At 38.4% G+C, this 16,219-nt stretch overlaps 1 protein-coding gene across 11 annotated transcripts in view; it reads right to left on the bottom strand.

The window, feature by feature from the left end:
* Window positions 1-16,219, bottom strand: part of GPC5 (glypican 5) — a 1,011,494-nt gene that overhangs the window by 538,525 nt on the left and 456,750 nt on the right. The window contains exon 7 of one of the 11 annotated variants that reach the window (XM_054012068.1): window positions 15,336-15,412. The exons of the other annotated variants lie outside the window; for them this stretch is intronic. Within the exon in view, the coding sequence (XP_053868043.1) occupies window positions 15,365-15,412 (48 nt within the window). The 3' untranslated portion in view covers window positions 15,336-15,364. Of the gene's footprint in view, window positions 1-15,335; window positions 15,413-16,219 lie in introns of those variants that run through there. 11 annotated transcript variants of the gene reach the window in all.

The raw sequence follows: 16,219 nt of genomic DNA, 5'->3' as shown, positions 1-16,219 counted from the left end.
CATCCAATACATCTGTTAGTCTTAAAGGTGCCACAGGACTTTCTGTTGCTTTTTACAGATCCAGACTAACATGGTTACCTCTCTGATACTTGACCCCACAGTGTAGACATACCCTAAGTGCCAGTCCTTTGGATATGTGTTTTCAGAAATTGTGTTAAAGTTATATTTGTTTTAGCCAAGTAAATATTCATTTTTGATGTCCTCATTAGAAACCACATCTATACTCAACTTCAGTTTGGTAGAGTTTCAGCATTTTATTCGTAGATTACAAAATGTAACCTTCATGACTATGTGAATTTTGTTTAGGAATTTGTCAAGCAACCATAAATTAGGATTTTATTTTCATACATTACAGCTCATTTTATACCTTCAAATAATCCTTATAACTAAACGATTAACCTCCTCATAATGCGCCTCTGATTGTACATTTGTCCCTGAGGGTTCTAAAGGTTTTATAGTGTATACCTCAACAATGGGCTTACTATAATCCTATAGTGATCACCGTTTAGAAAAAAATCAATCCAACATCTTAAATACACTAAAATGTTTCATTAACCAATCCCATCGTTTTTCCTGAACCATAACCAAGTAGATTATTTATTTTACTGCCAGTAATTTCAAAGACATGGAAGAATAGATCTTGTCTGTTAATTCAGCTTGTGCAGAAAACTGCCTTGTACAACAGAAAGCACTCCTGTGAATTTTAATTAATTTAGTCTGCTGTACTACCTGAAGACTAATACTATTATAGTAATACGTGGAAGGACAATCAATCAATCTGTGTTCTTAATGAGGAGGAGTTGAGCTCTGGAACCTTTTTGCAGCAGGAGATGAGCTCATGCATTCCTGAATTAAAGAAGATTTTTTACTGTTTCACTTGAGCAAAGTAAGAAATGAAATGGCAACTGAAAGCAAGTCCTACTAGCGAGAAGGAAGGAAGGAAATGCAGCAGATAGTTCAAGTGCATTTCTTCCATTTAAATCTCCCTACTTAGAGCAATGTAATCAATCTTAGCGTTATCACATTCACCCTTTAGGCTGATTTTGAAATGGAATCACTGTCATATAAGGTCACCAGGCAGAATTACTATGACTTTTCTGCTAGCTCCTGCATTACATTTATATTATAGTGCACAATCTTCAATTCTTTTCTTTTTACGTACTTATTTTGGCTTGGCAATGACCAATACACAGCTAGTCCTAACTGTATCATACACCTTGCATTCATCCGAGACAGGGTTTCCATTATCAAGTATTAACTTACTTCTCGTATTCTGTCTATAAGTGGCTCTATAGCAGTGTGCATATGTATCTGCCATCATCTTATCAGCATTTGATATATTCTTATGTCATATTCTGGATCTTAATTCATAGTGATGTGATTCTGTTGCGGCATTATTCTTATTTTGCTAGAGGAAATAGATATTTGCACCATTTTATTTACTGGAAGTTTTGCAGAGCCTCATTTTATTACAGAAATGGCATTTGAAAGAATTGATTTTGAAAATAGCTTTTATAAAATAATCTGCAGATATTTCCATTTAGCTTATTTTGCTTTCTTAACAAAATTGAAGCTCAGAGGAGAGTCAAATTTCAGCATGTCTCCCACTTCTGATGCCAAATCATGAAGTGATCAGAAAAGTCAAAAATGGAGCTTGCTGGATTAAGCTACTTCAATAAATTAAACATTGTACACCCAGACTAAGTACTACAAGTCAAATAAACAGATGGTGTAAATCAGCATTGCTCCATTGACTGCAGTATGCCGAATTCTGCCCTCACGTATGCAGAACTGCCAACCCCACACATTTTAAAAAAGCAGGTATTGGATCCCCCAATAATTGTGAATTGGTTTAATTGTGAATCTAAAACCTGTTGTTTTTAAAATTCTCATTTAGTTTTCCTTCCGGTGTCATAGCCCTCAGAGTTCACATGTTAAAGCTTTTTTTCTACAACTGAGGGGGCTAGATTCTATTCACATTCATGCAGGTGTGGCTGTACCAAGAGAATTATGTTTTCATCATGAGAATTAGCAAATGTGCATTAGCAGACACAGGCCAAGTTTTCAAATACAGGTGTCTACAGTTTGGCTTTTACATCATTATGTAGTCATGTAAATATAGAACCTGATTTTCTTGTGTTGAATCACCACGAAACCCATTGAAGTCAAAATAAGTTGGAGGGCACTGAATACCTTTGAAAGTGATGTTACTTGTACTTAGGTACTGAAATTGGTTTTAAGAGCTGAACTTTAGGTACCCATGTTGGAAAATTTGGCCTCACTTATCACTGAACATAGAATTCTGCTAATTTCAGTTCTCAGATGTCAAACTTGGCCAACTTCCTTCCACACTGCTATCTGAAAGAAGCAGAATGTTTTTGGTTCTTTTGTAAGTGAAAGTTTAAAAGTTATCATTTTTGTTCAGTTCAGTGGAGTTTCATTGATCTAGAAATCAATAGTAAACCTTCTTAAGCCTATGTAAATCAAATTTGGTTCACAAGATACCACAGTATACAGTACTAATTTTCTTCTGATGTTCATGGATTATAACTCATTTGAAAAACTACTATACATCAAACTGAACTTCTAAAAATAATCAGAATTCACCCATTTGTCATTACCGTCTCTCACTATGCCCCCACTGCTGTTTCTTAGAAGAGTATAACATTTCAAAAATGAAGGCATACTGTAAAAAATATAGTCTTCAAACATGCTAAAGTCTGTTATAAAGAGGAGACTGATCAATTGTTTGCCATATGCACTGAAGGTAGGACAAAATTAAATGGTTTAATCTGCAGCAAGGGAGATTAAGGTTGGACATTTGTAAAAACTTTCTAACTATAAAGTATAGTTAGTTAAGCACTGAAATAGGCTTCCAAGGGTGGTTGTGGAATCCCCATCACTGGAGATTTTTAAGAACAGGTTAGACAAACACCTGTCAGGGATCGTCTGAGTCAGGGATCGGCAACCTTTGGCAGGTGGCCCGCCAGGGTAAGCACCCTGGAGGGCCGGGACGGTTTGTTTACCTGCCACGTCCACAGGTTCAGCCAATCGCAGCTTCCATTGGCCGCGGTTTGCCGCTCCAGGCCAATGGGGTCTGCGGGAAGCGGCGCAGGCCAAGGGATGTGCTGGCCACCGCTTCCCACAGCCCCCATTGGCCTGGAGCGGTGAACTGCAGCCAGTGGGAACCGCGATCGGCCGAACCTGCGGATACAGCAGGTAAACAAACCAGCCTGGCCCGCCAGGTTGCTTACCCTGGCGAACCATGTGCCAAAGGTTGCCGATCCCTTGTCTGAGTATACTTGGTCTCACTTCAGCGCTGGGAGTTGGACTAGATGTTCTCTAGAGGTCCCTTTCTGTTCTATGTTTCTATTATTCTAAGTAGGGCTGTTGATTAATCGCAGTTAACTCCCATGATTAACTCAAAAAAATTACTTGTGATTAATCACAGTTTGAATCACGCACATGATACAGTTGTGCAGTGATCTGGAATCCTACTTTCACTGTCTCTGACTCAAGGAATATTTTCAATATACCACCGAACAGCACACTGACCCACAGGAACCCTCCTATCAACACTACAAGAAAAAGAATTCTGCGTGGACTCCTCCTGACGTTCGAAATGACAGACTGGACTTCTACATAGAGTGCTTCCGCAGATGTGCACAGACTGAAATTGTGAACAAACAGCATCACTTGCCCCATATGCTCAGCCGTACAGAACACAACACCATCCACAGCCTCAGAAACAACTCTGACATTATAATCAAAGGGGCTGACAAAGGAGGTGCTGTAGTCATCATGAACAGGTCGGATTATGAACAGAAGGCTGCCAAGCAAGTCAACAAAACCACATTCTACAGGCCACTATCCTCTGATCCCACTGAGGAGTACCAAAAGAAACTAAACCATCTGCTCAACAAACTCCCTGCTACAGCACGGGAACAAATCTACACAGACACACCCCTAGAGCTCCAACTAGGAATATTCTATCTGCTACCCAAGATCCATAAACCTAGAAATCCTGGTCACCCCATCTTCTCAGGCACTGGCACTCTTTCAGCAGGATTATATGGCTATTTGGACTCTCTTCTCAGACCCTACACTACCAGCACCCCTAGCTATCTTCGAAACACCACTGACTTCCTGAGGAAACTACAATGAATTGGTGATGTTCCTGAAAACATCATCCTGGCCACCATGGATGTAGAAGCTCTTACACCAATATTCCACACGAGGATGGACTACAAGCTGTCAGGAACAGTATCCCTGATAAGGCCACGGCACACCTGGTGGCTGAGCTTTGTAACTCTGTCCTCACCCACAACCATTTCAGATTTGGGGACAACTTATACATTCAAGTCAGCAGCACTGCTATGGATACCTGCATGACCTCGTAGTATGTCAACATTTTTATGGCTGACTTTGAACAACACTTCCTCAGCTCTCGTCCCCTAATGTCCCTCATCTATTTACGCTACATTGATGACATCTTCATCATATGGACCCACGGGAAGAAAGCCCATGAAGAATTTCACCTGGATTTCAACAATTTCCATCCCACAATCAACCTCAGCCTGGACCAGACCACACAAGAGATCCACTTCCTGGACACTACAGTGCAAATAAGTGATGGTCACATAAACACCACCCTATACTGGAAACCTACTGACTGCTATACTTCCCTACATGCCTCCAGCTTCCATCCAGGACACATCACATGATCCATTGTCTACAGACAAGCCCTAAGATACAACCACATTTGCTCCAATCCCTCAGATAGAGACAAACATCTACAAGATTTTTACCAGGCACTCTTAAAATTACAATACCCACCTGGGGACATGAGGAAACAGATTGACAGAGCCAGACGAGTACTCAGAAGTCACCTACTACAGGACGAGCCCAACAAGGAAAATAACAGAACGCCACTGGCCATCACGTACAGCCCCCAGGTAAAACCGCTCCAGCACATCATCAATGATCTACAACCTATCCTGAAAAATGATCCCTCACTTTTACAGACCTTGGGAGGCAGGCCAATCCTCGCTTTCAGACAGCCCCCCAACCTGAAGCAAATACTCACCAGCAACTCCACACCACACAATAAAAACACTAACCCAGGAACCTATCCTTGCAACAAAGCCTGTTGCCAATTCTGTCCCCATATCTATTCTATCGACACCATCATAGGACCCAACCACATCAGCCACACCATCAGGGGCTTATTCACCTGCAAATCTACTAATGTGATATATGCCATCATGTGCCAGCAATGCCCATCTTCGATGTATATTGGCCAAACTGGACAGTCTCTATGTAAAAGAATAAATGGACACAAATCAGACATCAGGAATGGTAATATACAAAAGCCAGTAGGAGAACATTTCAATCTCCCTAGACATTCAAGAACAGATTTAAAAGTAAAAAGCGACAAAGAGTCCCGTGGCACCATATAGACTAACAGACATTTTGGAGCATAAGCTTTTGTGGGTGAATACCCACTTCGTCAGACGCATGCAGTGGAAATTTCCAGAGGCAGGTATAAATATGCAGGCAAGAATCAGTCTAGAGATAACGAGCTTAGTTCAATCAGGGAGGATGAGGCCCTCTTCTAGCAGTTGAGGTGTGAACACCAAGGGAGGAGAAATTGCTTTTGTAGTTGGCTAGCCATTCACAGTTTTTGTTTAATCCTGAGCTGATGGTGTCAAATTTTCAAATTAACTGAAGTTCAGCAGTTTCTGTTTGAAATCTGGTCCTGAAGTTTTTTTGCTGCAGAATGGCTACCTTTAAATCTGCTATTGTGTGCAGGGAGGTTGAAGTGTTCTCCTACAGGTTTTTATTGTATATATACAATAACACCTCCTCATTAATTATTGGAAGTGGACCACATCCAGCCTGACTGAATTGGCCTTGTCATCACTGGTTCTCCATTTGTAAGGTAACTCCGTCCTCTTCATGTGCCAATATATATTTATGCTTGTATCTGTAATTTTCACTCCATGCATCTGAAGAAATGTTTTTTACCCACAAAAGCTTATTCCCAAATAAATCTATTAGTCTTTAAGGTGCCACCGGACTCCTTGTTGTTTTTGTGGATACTGACTAACACGGCTACCCCTCTGATAAAAGAAATAGCATTTTCCAATTCACCTCATACAAGTACTGTAGTGCAATCTCTTTATCACAAAAGCACAACTTACAAATGTAGATTTTTTTGTTACACAACTGAATTCAAAAACAAAACAATGTAAAATTTTAGAGCCTACAAGTCCACTCAGTCCTCCTTCTTGTTCAGCTAATCGCTAAGAGAAACAAATGTATTTACATTTACAGGAGATAATTTTCCCCGCTTATTATTTACAATGTCACCTGAAAGTGAGAACAGGCATTTGCATGGCATTTTTGTAGCCAGCATTGCAAAGTATTTATGTGCCACATATGCTAAACTTTTGTATGCCCCTTCATGCTTCGGCCACCATTCCAGAGGACATGCTTCCATGCTGATGATTCTCATTAACAAAATAATGCGTTAGTTACTTAGTGACTGAACTCCTTGGGGGAGAATTGTATTTCTCCTGCTCTGTGTTTTACCAACATTCTGCAATATATTTCATGTTATAGCAGTCTCAGATGATGACCCAGCACATATTGTTTGCTTTAAGAACACTTTCACTGCAGATTTGGCAAAACACAAAGAAGGTACCAATGTGAGATTTCTAAAGATAGCTTCAGCACTCGACCCAAGGTTTAAGGATCTGAAGTGCCTTCCAAAATCTGAGAGGGATGAAGTGTGGAGCATGCTTTCAAAAGTCTTAAAAGAGCAACACTCTGACGCAGAAGCTACAGAACCCAAACCACCAAAAAAAGAAAATCAACGTGGTGGCATCTGACTCAGATAATGAAAATGAACATGCGTCAGTCCGCACTGCTTTGGATCATTATCAAGCAGAACCCGTCATCAGCTGGATGCATGCCCTCTGGAATGGTGCTTGAAGCAAGAAGGGACATATTAATCTTTAGCATATCTGGCAGGTAAATATCTTGCAACACAGGCTACAACAGTGCCATGTGAACACCTGTTCTCATTTTCAGGTGACATTGTAAACAAGAAGACAAGAGCATTATCTCCTGCAAAAGTAAATAAACTTGTTTGAGTGATTGGCTGAACAAGAAGTAGGACTGAGTGGACTTGTAGGCTCTAAAGTTTTATATTGTTTTGGTTTTGAATGCATTTTTGTACATAATTCTATGTTTGTAAGTACAACTTTCATGATAAAGAGATTGCACCACTGTACTTGTATTAGGTGAATTGAAAAATACTATATTTTTGTTTTTTACAGTGCAAATAGTTGTAATAAAAATAAAGTGAGCACTGTACACTTTGTATTCTGTGTTGTAATTGAAATCAATATATTTGAAAATGTAGAAAACATCCAAAAATATTTAAATAATAGCATTCTGTTATTGTTAACAGTGCGATTAATCGTGATTAATTTTTTTATTGCTTGACATCCTGAATTCTAAGACATTTCCAGTAAATTGTGTATTTCCATAATGCTGTTTCTTGTACATATAAGCACAGGAACTGCCATTCTGAATCAGACCAATGGATCAAATAGGCAGGCATCCTGTCTGCAGCAGTACCAAATATTGCAAAATAATACACAATTATGCAAAAACATGACTAAGGGGAAGTTTCTTCATAGACAAGACAGGGTGAGAGCCAAGTCCCATGGAATATAATCGGAGTCTTTCCATTAACTTCAATGGTAGCTGGATCAGGCCCTTAGTGGCTGGTTTATGTTCTTAAGCTTGAAGGTTGGTAACCCATTAAAATATGAGTGTGTTTATTCTCTTGTGCATATATTTCACACTAACACCATTTTAGACATACATACATCTTTAAATGATTGCAAGATGTGCATATTCCCTGTACCTTTTGGCCCATTGCACAGTCAATTTGCCTAAATAGTTAAAAAGGTTAACCCAATGTTTAAAGATATTAAAAAATTTTATTCCAGTGTCAGCCTAAACATTTTTAATGACAGAGCCATAAATGAGAGAATATGGGTTATAATGGAAAAAATGCTGTCTTACAATCTTAACTACAGTCAGTTCTGACTAGGTGCTGCTACTAGAGCAAAGACATGCATCTTTGTGCATTGTATTTGTGTAAGGAAAATAAAATCAAACGTTCTTGCTTGGCTCCTATTGTCTAAATTGCTCTAGTCTCCATAGAGTTTTACAGATAACATATACGCATGCAGTACTCTAAACAAACAGAAATGGCAAGGAGCCGAGCAGGCTTTCAACTGACTAATTTGCTATAGTAGCTCAACTGGAACATAAAAAACATAAAAAGCAAACAAACAAAACCCCTCAGGAAAAAAATCCTGCATCAGATGTTTAATCAATTGAAAAAGGTTTAACAAAATGTTATCATTTAAAATTCCTTTAACAATGCAACATACAAATAAGAGAAAATATTCACTGAATACCCACTCTTTAACAGCCTCCTCTAAATAATGATGCTGGACTTTGTTAATTCAATGCAACACATACATTAAGAAGTAAATCCTGCTGCTCTTCTAAGAGGGTCTCCTGGCAGCAGAACCAGTATAGTTCTATTAGAAAAACTGGGAGTATGATTTGGAGGACCATGCAAGGGCACACAACTACTCTGAAAAAAAATCAGCTCTACTCTGGGTTCCTGCATTCTCTGCAAAGGGCACGAGGTCTGTGAAGAATTACAAGTTTTATTGATCCTACAAACCCCAGAACAATGCTACTTATCTTGAGTACTATCTACTGGGGCCCTATTAACTACCGACATAAACACAGACAGTGAGTGCATTCTCATAGCAGGCATTAGAGCTGACTATAGTCTCAGGGACTGCTGTAACCTCAGGATAGCCCCAGCAATAGTGAAGTAGCTTTGCAGCAACTTCACAGTGAAGAAGAGGAGTCCTTCACTCTTTTCCCCAATGTAGGGGAGGGATAGCTTGGTGGTTTGAGCATTGGGCTGCTTAAATCCAGCGTTGTGAGTTCAATCCTTAAAAGGGCCATTTAGGGATTGGGGGCAAAAATTGGGGGCTGGTCTTGCTTTGAGCAGGGGGTTGGTCTAGATGACCAACCCCCTGAGGTCCCTTCTATCCCTGATATTCTATGTTTTGGGTATACCCCTTGTACACCAAAAGCTCCCACTGATCTCTCCTGGAGTTCTGGAAACACAAGTACTGCAGGGTCAGGCCCTGGGCCTCCTTATATGAACAGTGCAAACAGCTACCAAGAGCCATTTTGATATATTACACACAGTACCAATGCACAGAGTGAATCCTCTGAGGCTTAAATGAAAGCCACTTTAGTTCAGGAAATCCAAACAAAGGGCTCTGTAAAAATGTCGGATTGGGGCGGGGCGGGGCCGGGGCGGGGGAGAGAAGAAAAAGAACAAATTAAAGAAAAAGAAAAAGAAAAAGAAAAAGAATGGGTCAGCAACACATACTTGTCTGCCCTGATGTAAATCTATCTTGAGGGTGTCACCCAAGAACAAAAATATGTTTGATACAAATCCATAGCAAATATTCATAACTTCAGATACAAAGATGATACAAGCATATAAACGAGATAATCATACTTCACAATTCATAACTTTTCTATTGATACCCCACATGACATACTTCGTATAAGATTTATTGCAACTTTGTAACAATGGTGATTGTATTAGTGTAACTAATCATCTTTATAAAGCATCACACCTATTTTCAGTTCTTCTTTTCTATTTTTGGTCTTCTTTAAGTGTCCTTTTTTTTTTTTTTACTTTAGCTTAGGGTTGGTCTACACAGGGAATTTACATTGGCATAGTTACATCTCTTAGTTGTGTGAAAGATCCACACCCCAAAGAGATGTAGCTATGCCAACCTAACCCCTGGTGTGGGCAGTGCTAGGTCGATGGAAGAATTCTTCCATCAACCTAGCTAATGCCTACTAGGGAGGCAGATTAACTACGCTGATGGGAGAACCCCTCCCATCAGTGTAGTTAGTGTCTACATTGAAACGCTATAGCAGCACAGCTGCAGCTGTAGTGTTTTACGTGTAGACATACCCAGGGAACAGGAGAGTAAGAATATCTTCTTCTCTCTAAGATTTGCATATTACTGTCCTACAAATTACTGCATAATATGTTTCTGTTCTCACATTGCCCTAAAAATATTCTGAAATCGCTCAGTTCGGGAGCCTTCGTGGGGAATTTTATAGTAACATGCTGTCATTCACTGTAGTAGTTATATGTGTTAAAGACTTTTATGACACCACTGATAAGCTGCAATGATGATAATGTATCATTCATGTATCAATAGCCAACATAAACCAGCAATAAAAAGGATCATAAGAAGACAAACAAATTGGCAATTTTGCTGTTCATATGCCTGCTAAGGCCCTCACTAAATACTTTTATCAGTGCAAGTAAACTAAGTGGTTTCATTCACCAGCCTATGGCCAGTGGGGTTCAAATCTTCTTTCAGTCACCAGTGCTAATGTGTTTGATGGCTTTATCCTGGTCCCTATTTGTGCATATCACAAACATTTAACATGATTTGCTACTACTGAGAGCCAAGGAAAGGGGAAATTTTAGGTATCAAATGACCAACATGCAACCCTTAAAAAATAAAGTCCTGAATGTGTCTCAACTTCCACACACATATACATTTTAATATCAAGCATCCTTGATCTTTAATAGGTATTGAATAAGTAGGCCTACTATCATTCATTATCTGTAGTATGCCTAGATGCCCAACCAAGATCAAAGTCCCTTTGTGTTAGACACTGTACATGCACTTAGTAACAAACAATTCTGCTTTCAAGAGTTTACAGTCTAAATGGAATTTTACAGAAACGTCTCTAGAGTGTTAGAGAATGTAATAGGTTATTATTCTCTTTCTATAGTTTATTAGATAATACTTAGTCCTGCCTAGGGTACAGGGAACTGGACTATATGACCTCTGAAGGTCCCTTCCAGTCCTACAATTCTATGATTTTTTAAAAAAATCCTATAGAATTCTAGCAGGGACCTTTCTCCATAATTCTGTAGGAGTTTTAAATAACAATAAAAATCCAATGGAAAGGTTCTCATTTTATTAATTACTACAGGATTCTTTCACAAAGGATTATGTACCCTTGAAAGGAAAGGGCAAATATTTACATATTGGGATGTAGACAACAGAAGATCTTTTGCTATATAACAAAATTAGTACTGTCAAGCCATACTCTGTCAAGATTCAGGTGCTTTATAACATGACAGTAATACTTGTTGATCTTACAAATAGTTTATCACTTTTGTTATTACCAAAGTCTATGGGGACAGGAGTATAATGCCTCTCCATTCCCTTCATAGGAAGCAGTATTATGGGAAAGATATACTAAGGCTGGAAATTTAACTTTTCCATGTCAGTTATTTCCAATGCAGGACTTCTAAAAGTGACTTTTACAAGTGTAGTTGCTTAGCAAATCCATGTTGTGAAGATAACTTGTGTGTATGTGATCTATAATTCACACATATCTTTACTAAACCTGTTTTCTGTTATAAAACTGAATTTAGATCTGAATAAACATTCAGCTGCATTATCACTTGGGGGTTCATCATGTTGTGCTTGATTAGATCAATGATTGACATATAAATACACTATTTAGAGATTTAATTCTTCTTATGGTGGATTTCTTCTGTATCCCACCACATACAGTTTGGTAATACACATTCAGTTTTCATACTACTGGGATGTATGCTACAGGCATACCAGATATAAAGCAACAGAATTAACAGATTGCCAGCTTGAATCCAAAGTGGTACTTCCACATGTTAGCCCAACAGCAGCCTGCTGTTAAGATTCAGCTTGCAAAAGGACTTTGTGAGAATTTTAAACATTATCTTTCCCTCATTTAAGAAGGTAGTTTTCTCAGCTGGAAAAAAAAATATTCTTAGAGATTTTTTTTGCTGAAATAAAAAGTTTCCAAGCACTTCTCATAAATAAAATATATCAATTCCATGTAAAATGCCTCAAACAGAACATTCAGCTTAGAAGCAGAGGCTTTCACAATTTTATATTTTATTCCCTGTAATGGTTACAAGCAGTTTTTGCCTTCTTTTCTATATTTGAATGACAAAGTTCATTTCACATATCCTTGGCTTGCTGTCCAATACTGTAATTCAGTTAGAAGAAAAAGCTTATTATTTGAAAATGTCAACTAGCCAAAAGATATTTGAAAGTCTGTGAATATTAACATTTTTAACATTTGCTTAAAGCCATCTGAAATTAATGCTCTTTGCCTCTCCCCATCTAAATAAATAAAAGGCACCATTCTAGATGCCTATTTAAGCAGAAATTACCTTAAATGCATGAGTTCTTTGGAGAATATTGGCCTATAATACATGTAAATAACTCCCATTCATGTTACTTCAATTGCACAGGAACAGATTGCTGTATCCCACTATTGGTATTCAGTATATTTAACAGTTATGTTAGACCTTGAGTTTTTATTATTTATTCTGATAACAAATACATTTTATGAGATTCATTCATATGCATGAAGTTCTTCTTTGTGTCTCTTTGGACAGGGAACAGTGATTTTAGTTCTCTTTAAATACTGAGAGTGCCTAGAATTGTTTGGCTTAATTTTTGCTTCTCAAAGCATTAGATTAAGGCTTTTTGGCAATGGTCACGGATTCTGAGGAAAGTTGTAAAATGATTATTCTATCAAATAATTAATGCTCCATATTTTAACAATGAAACATGGGTGAATGGTTGAGATAAATATTCAGCCAGCTGGAAGACCTCAAGTGTGAGTAATTTGTACCTATACTTAAAGAGTTCAGTTGTAATCGCTATCAATTTTTTCCCTACCACCAATAGCATGTTTTTTAAAACTTTGATCTCAAAACATTATTTTCCTGATTTAATGAGATCTCCTTCTGATAAGAGGATATGAAAATATACCCCGAAGTCTGGACTTTGTAGGCCATTTTCTGCTATGGCCTGGAAGAAAGAAAAAACACATCCTCCTTCTCCCATCCAAAACCTTCAGAGTTCAATCATACCCCCCTGAAGAAAAAACAGCTGAAGTGCTCCCTAGGGGAAGAATGTTGATGACCCTCTCATTGACACCCCAACATAATGTTAATTAGATCATGTGGCTTTCCTGCTGCAAGATAGGGGACAGACTCTGTAGACTAACCTGAGTGATCCCTTAGGATACAAAATGCGTAGAGAGAGAGAAACGTGGAAGACCAGAGCTGCTGATGCGGTGCACTGTTTCTGGCCTGTTGCAGCCCCATCCCTAAGAGTTTGGCTGTGGATTCACTCAGAGTGGGCTGTAGTCCACGAAAGCTTATGCTCTAATAAATTTGTTAGTCTTTAAGGTGCCACAAGTACTCCTGTTCTTCTTTTTTCAGAATCTCTGAGTTGTGTGGGTTCCACAGAAAACGTAGCACAGCCCTGAGATACATCTTTTCCACCTAAAGACACACACACTCGCTCTATAAAAGCAACCCTTCTGAATATATGGTTCGCTTTGCTTTCCTTTTCATGAAGTTTTCAAATAATGGTATCTAACATAAATACTGTAACTCCATTTCTGATTCTTTGTACAGTAAATGAGGTTTAATAGCTTGGCAGAAATTATTTGGCCTGACATTTTCAAAATTGATTTATTGCACTTCCTGCAATAAATCCAGATTAGCTCTAATCTTGCAAATGCAATAGGTCCATGCTGCACTGATAATTATGCTTATGCAGTCTATAAGTATGTTGTGTTCTTATTTGCTTTATATAATTATGATTTATCACCTGTTTTTTAGAGAAATCACATTCCCAAAGCAATAGGGTCTGTCATTTTCTCTTCACTTGAACGTTGTGCATTATCTGAAGAGCAGAACCATTAGATAAGCCATAGACAACACCTTATAAAAATCCACTGTCCACAATCCCTGAAGCTGTACATGACAATAAATGATAAGTCTATTATATCTTCTTCAAAACAGCAGGCACAGCAAATATGTTGGAATTTAATTACAATTAACCTAAGGTTTTTCTTCAAATCCACCGTTCATGAGGCGGTGTAATGACAAGTCATAGAAAGACATGTTGTTGCTATAGCACTCCAAATATGCCAATGATTCAAGTAATTGTATGAAGCAAATTTGCACAGAAAAAAAAAAGATATATATTTTTTTTAAAAAGCTCATTATAAAAGACAAATAATCCTACAAACAATTGTGTCTCTGTCATGATTACACTGCTTTTTGAAACCAGGCTTACACAATAAAATGTTATTTCATATTGAGTGGTTCCCTACTCTACAACCATTTTTATTGAGCTCAGAATAAAACACACATTTAACATTCAATAACTGTCACCATGTTCAGCTGTCTCATTATTACTACCTGAGCAGGTTGATTTGGATTTACTTTACCCTACGTTCATGTACTCATGAAATGCCTGTGAGAAAAACTCTCATTTATGTAACTGATAGAATTCAAAAGTCAGTCCCTTTGTCCTGAAAATACATTGGCATGTAGCTACTGTAAGATTCCTTTGGGGCTGCAATATAGCCAAACCTTAAATGCAATAAAAGAAGGATGCAAATTAAATAAAACATCCTGCTCAAATTTTGTCTAGAGTGCACAAGGTGTGAAAGATGTAGCAGAGGCAAACAGGTTTTAAGAGGAATTGCACACAACGGATGACAGAATATGGATTCTTATAGGACTTTTAGGTGCTGACAAATCAAACCCCTCACCCATTGTGTCATTAACTAGATTTACTGAAAGGAAAGGGATGTTTCTGACTAACCAGTCCACTTTTTACTTTACTAGTTTTTGAAACTATGGTAATTGTGTACAGCTCTTGAGAGCTGGAGAACTGTTTCGTCAAATGATATTGCCAAGAACCACAACAACATAACAGAAATCATAGTGACAGGTTTCAGAGTGGTAGCCGTGTTAGTCTGTATCAGCAAAAAGAACGAGGAGAACTTGTGGTGCCTTAGAGACTAACACATTTATTTGGGCATACGCTTTCGTGGGCTAAAACCCACATAGTGTGATTTTTCTCTCCTCCCTCTCTGGAAAGATTGTTTGAGGTTTGGTTGACCCCTTGGTTAAAACAATTCCCAGAGGGTATTTCAAAATATATCATCTCAGGTTAATTTCAGATATATCATACTCCCAAATGATCCTTCTGCTTCTGGCAGTGAGGGGGAAAACTTGCTTTATATTTAATTCAGGAAGACTTGCCAGTGAAGACACTTCAAATATTTCTTATCTGCCTCCCAGTTTGAGGCTGGATCCCAAAGAATCTGTACAGAGTTGCCTTCAAAGCGAGGACCTCCCAAGTAGCCTTCTTGTTCTCCAAAGTCTCCCCTTTCATTAAAACAAGACAAAAGACAATGAAAAATAAATCTGTAGCTGTTGTGATTGCAAAGAAAACCTTTAAAATGCAAACTAGGTTGCAACTGATGCAGCAACGCCTGCCAGAGAGACATGAACTGCCCCATTTGTCTCAACTCACTGATAATACTTTAAATATCAACATTTTTAACTATTTAGCTGCTCAAAGCATGGAAGGAAAGACAGGAAGGATCTTATTATGAAGCTTTACATAATCTATTCAGAGCGACAGCACCATGAGAAGGTGGGGTTTAGGAGAGTGCTAGCTATTTATTTCTGCTTCTGTCCCCATCAGGAAAGATCCAAACCCAGGAGCTTAGGAGAGTTCAGCAGGACATTTGCATCCCAGTACAGGAAAGCCAAGTTTCAGAGACTCAGCAAGATATATGAGCCCAAACAGGGGAGAGCCAAGCCCAATGGAAACCAGAGAGTATATGTGATCACATTGTGCATTTTATCAGTATCTCATGTGGGTGGAGCTTGGAAGAGTACCATAACCTTTGACCCCCGCTTCACAGAGACTATAAGTCTTATGTTAAAACATTGGATTTTAAAGTATTAAGCATAATTGGTCTCCTTCCTTCCAATTGTAGAATTAGATGATCTTGGCAAGATTCTGTCATGAAACAAAAACATGGAAAGAGATTTTCCTTTTTGAGAAAGTCTCTCAAAGCTCTTGCAAATCACTTCTCAACCCCGTTTCTTCCGGGAATCCTTCCTATTTTTTACTCTTCACCAAACAAAACATACCACCAACCTCTCAACAGTCCCTGGTTTCCA

The sequence above is a fragment of the Malaclemys terrapin genome, chromosome 1, assembly GCF_027887155.1.
Source record: "Malaclemys terrapin pileata isolate rMalTer1 chromosome 1, rMalTer1.hap1, whole genome shotgun sequence".
Classification (NCBI taxonomy): Eukaryota; Metazoa; Chordata; order Testudines; family Emydidae; genus Malaclemys; species Malaclemys terrapin.
The sequence above is the reverse complement of the archived record's forward strand: the minus strand, read 5'-3'. Positions and strand labels throughout refer to the sequence as shown.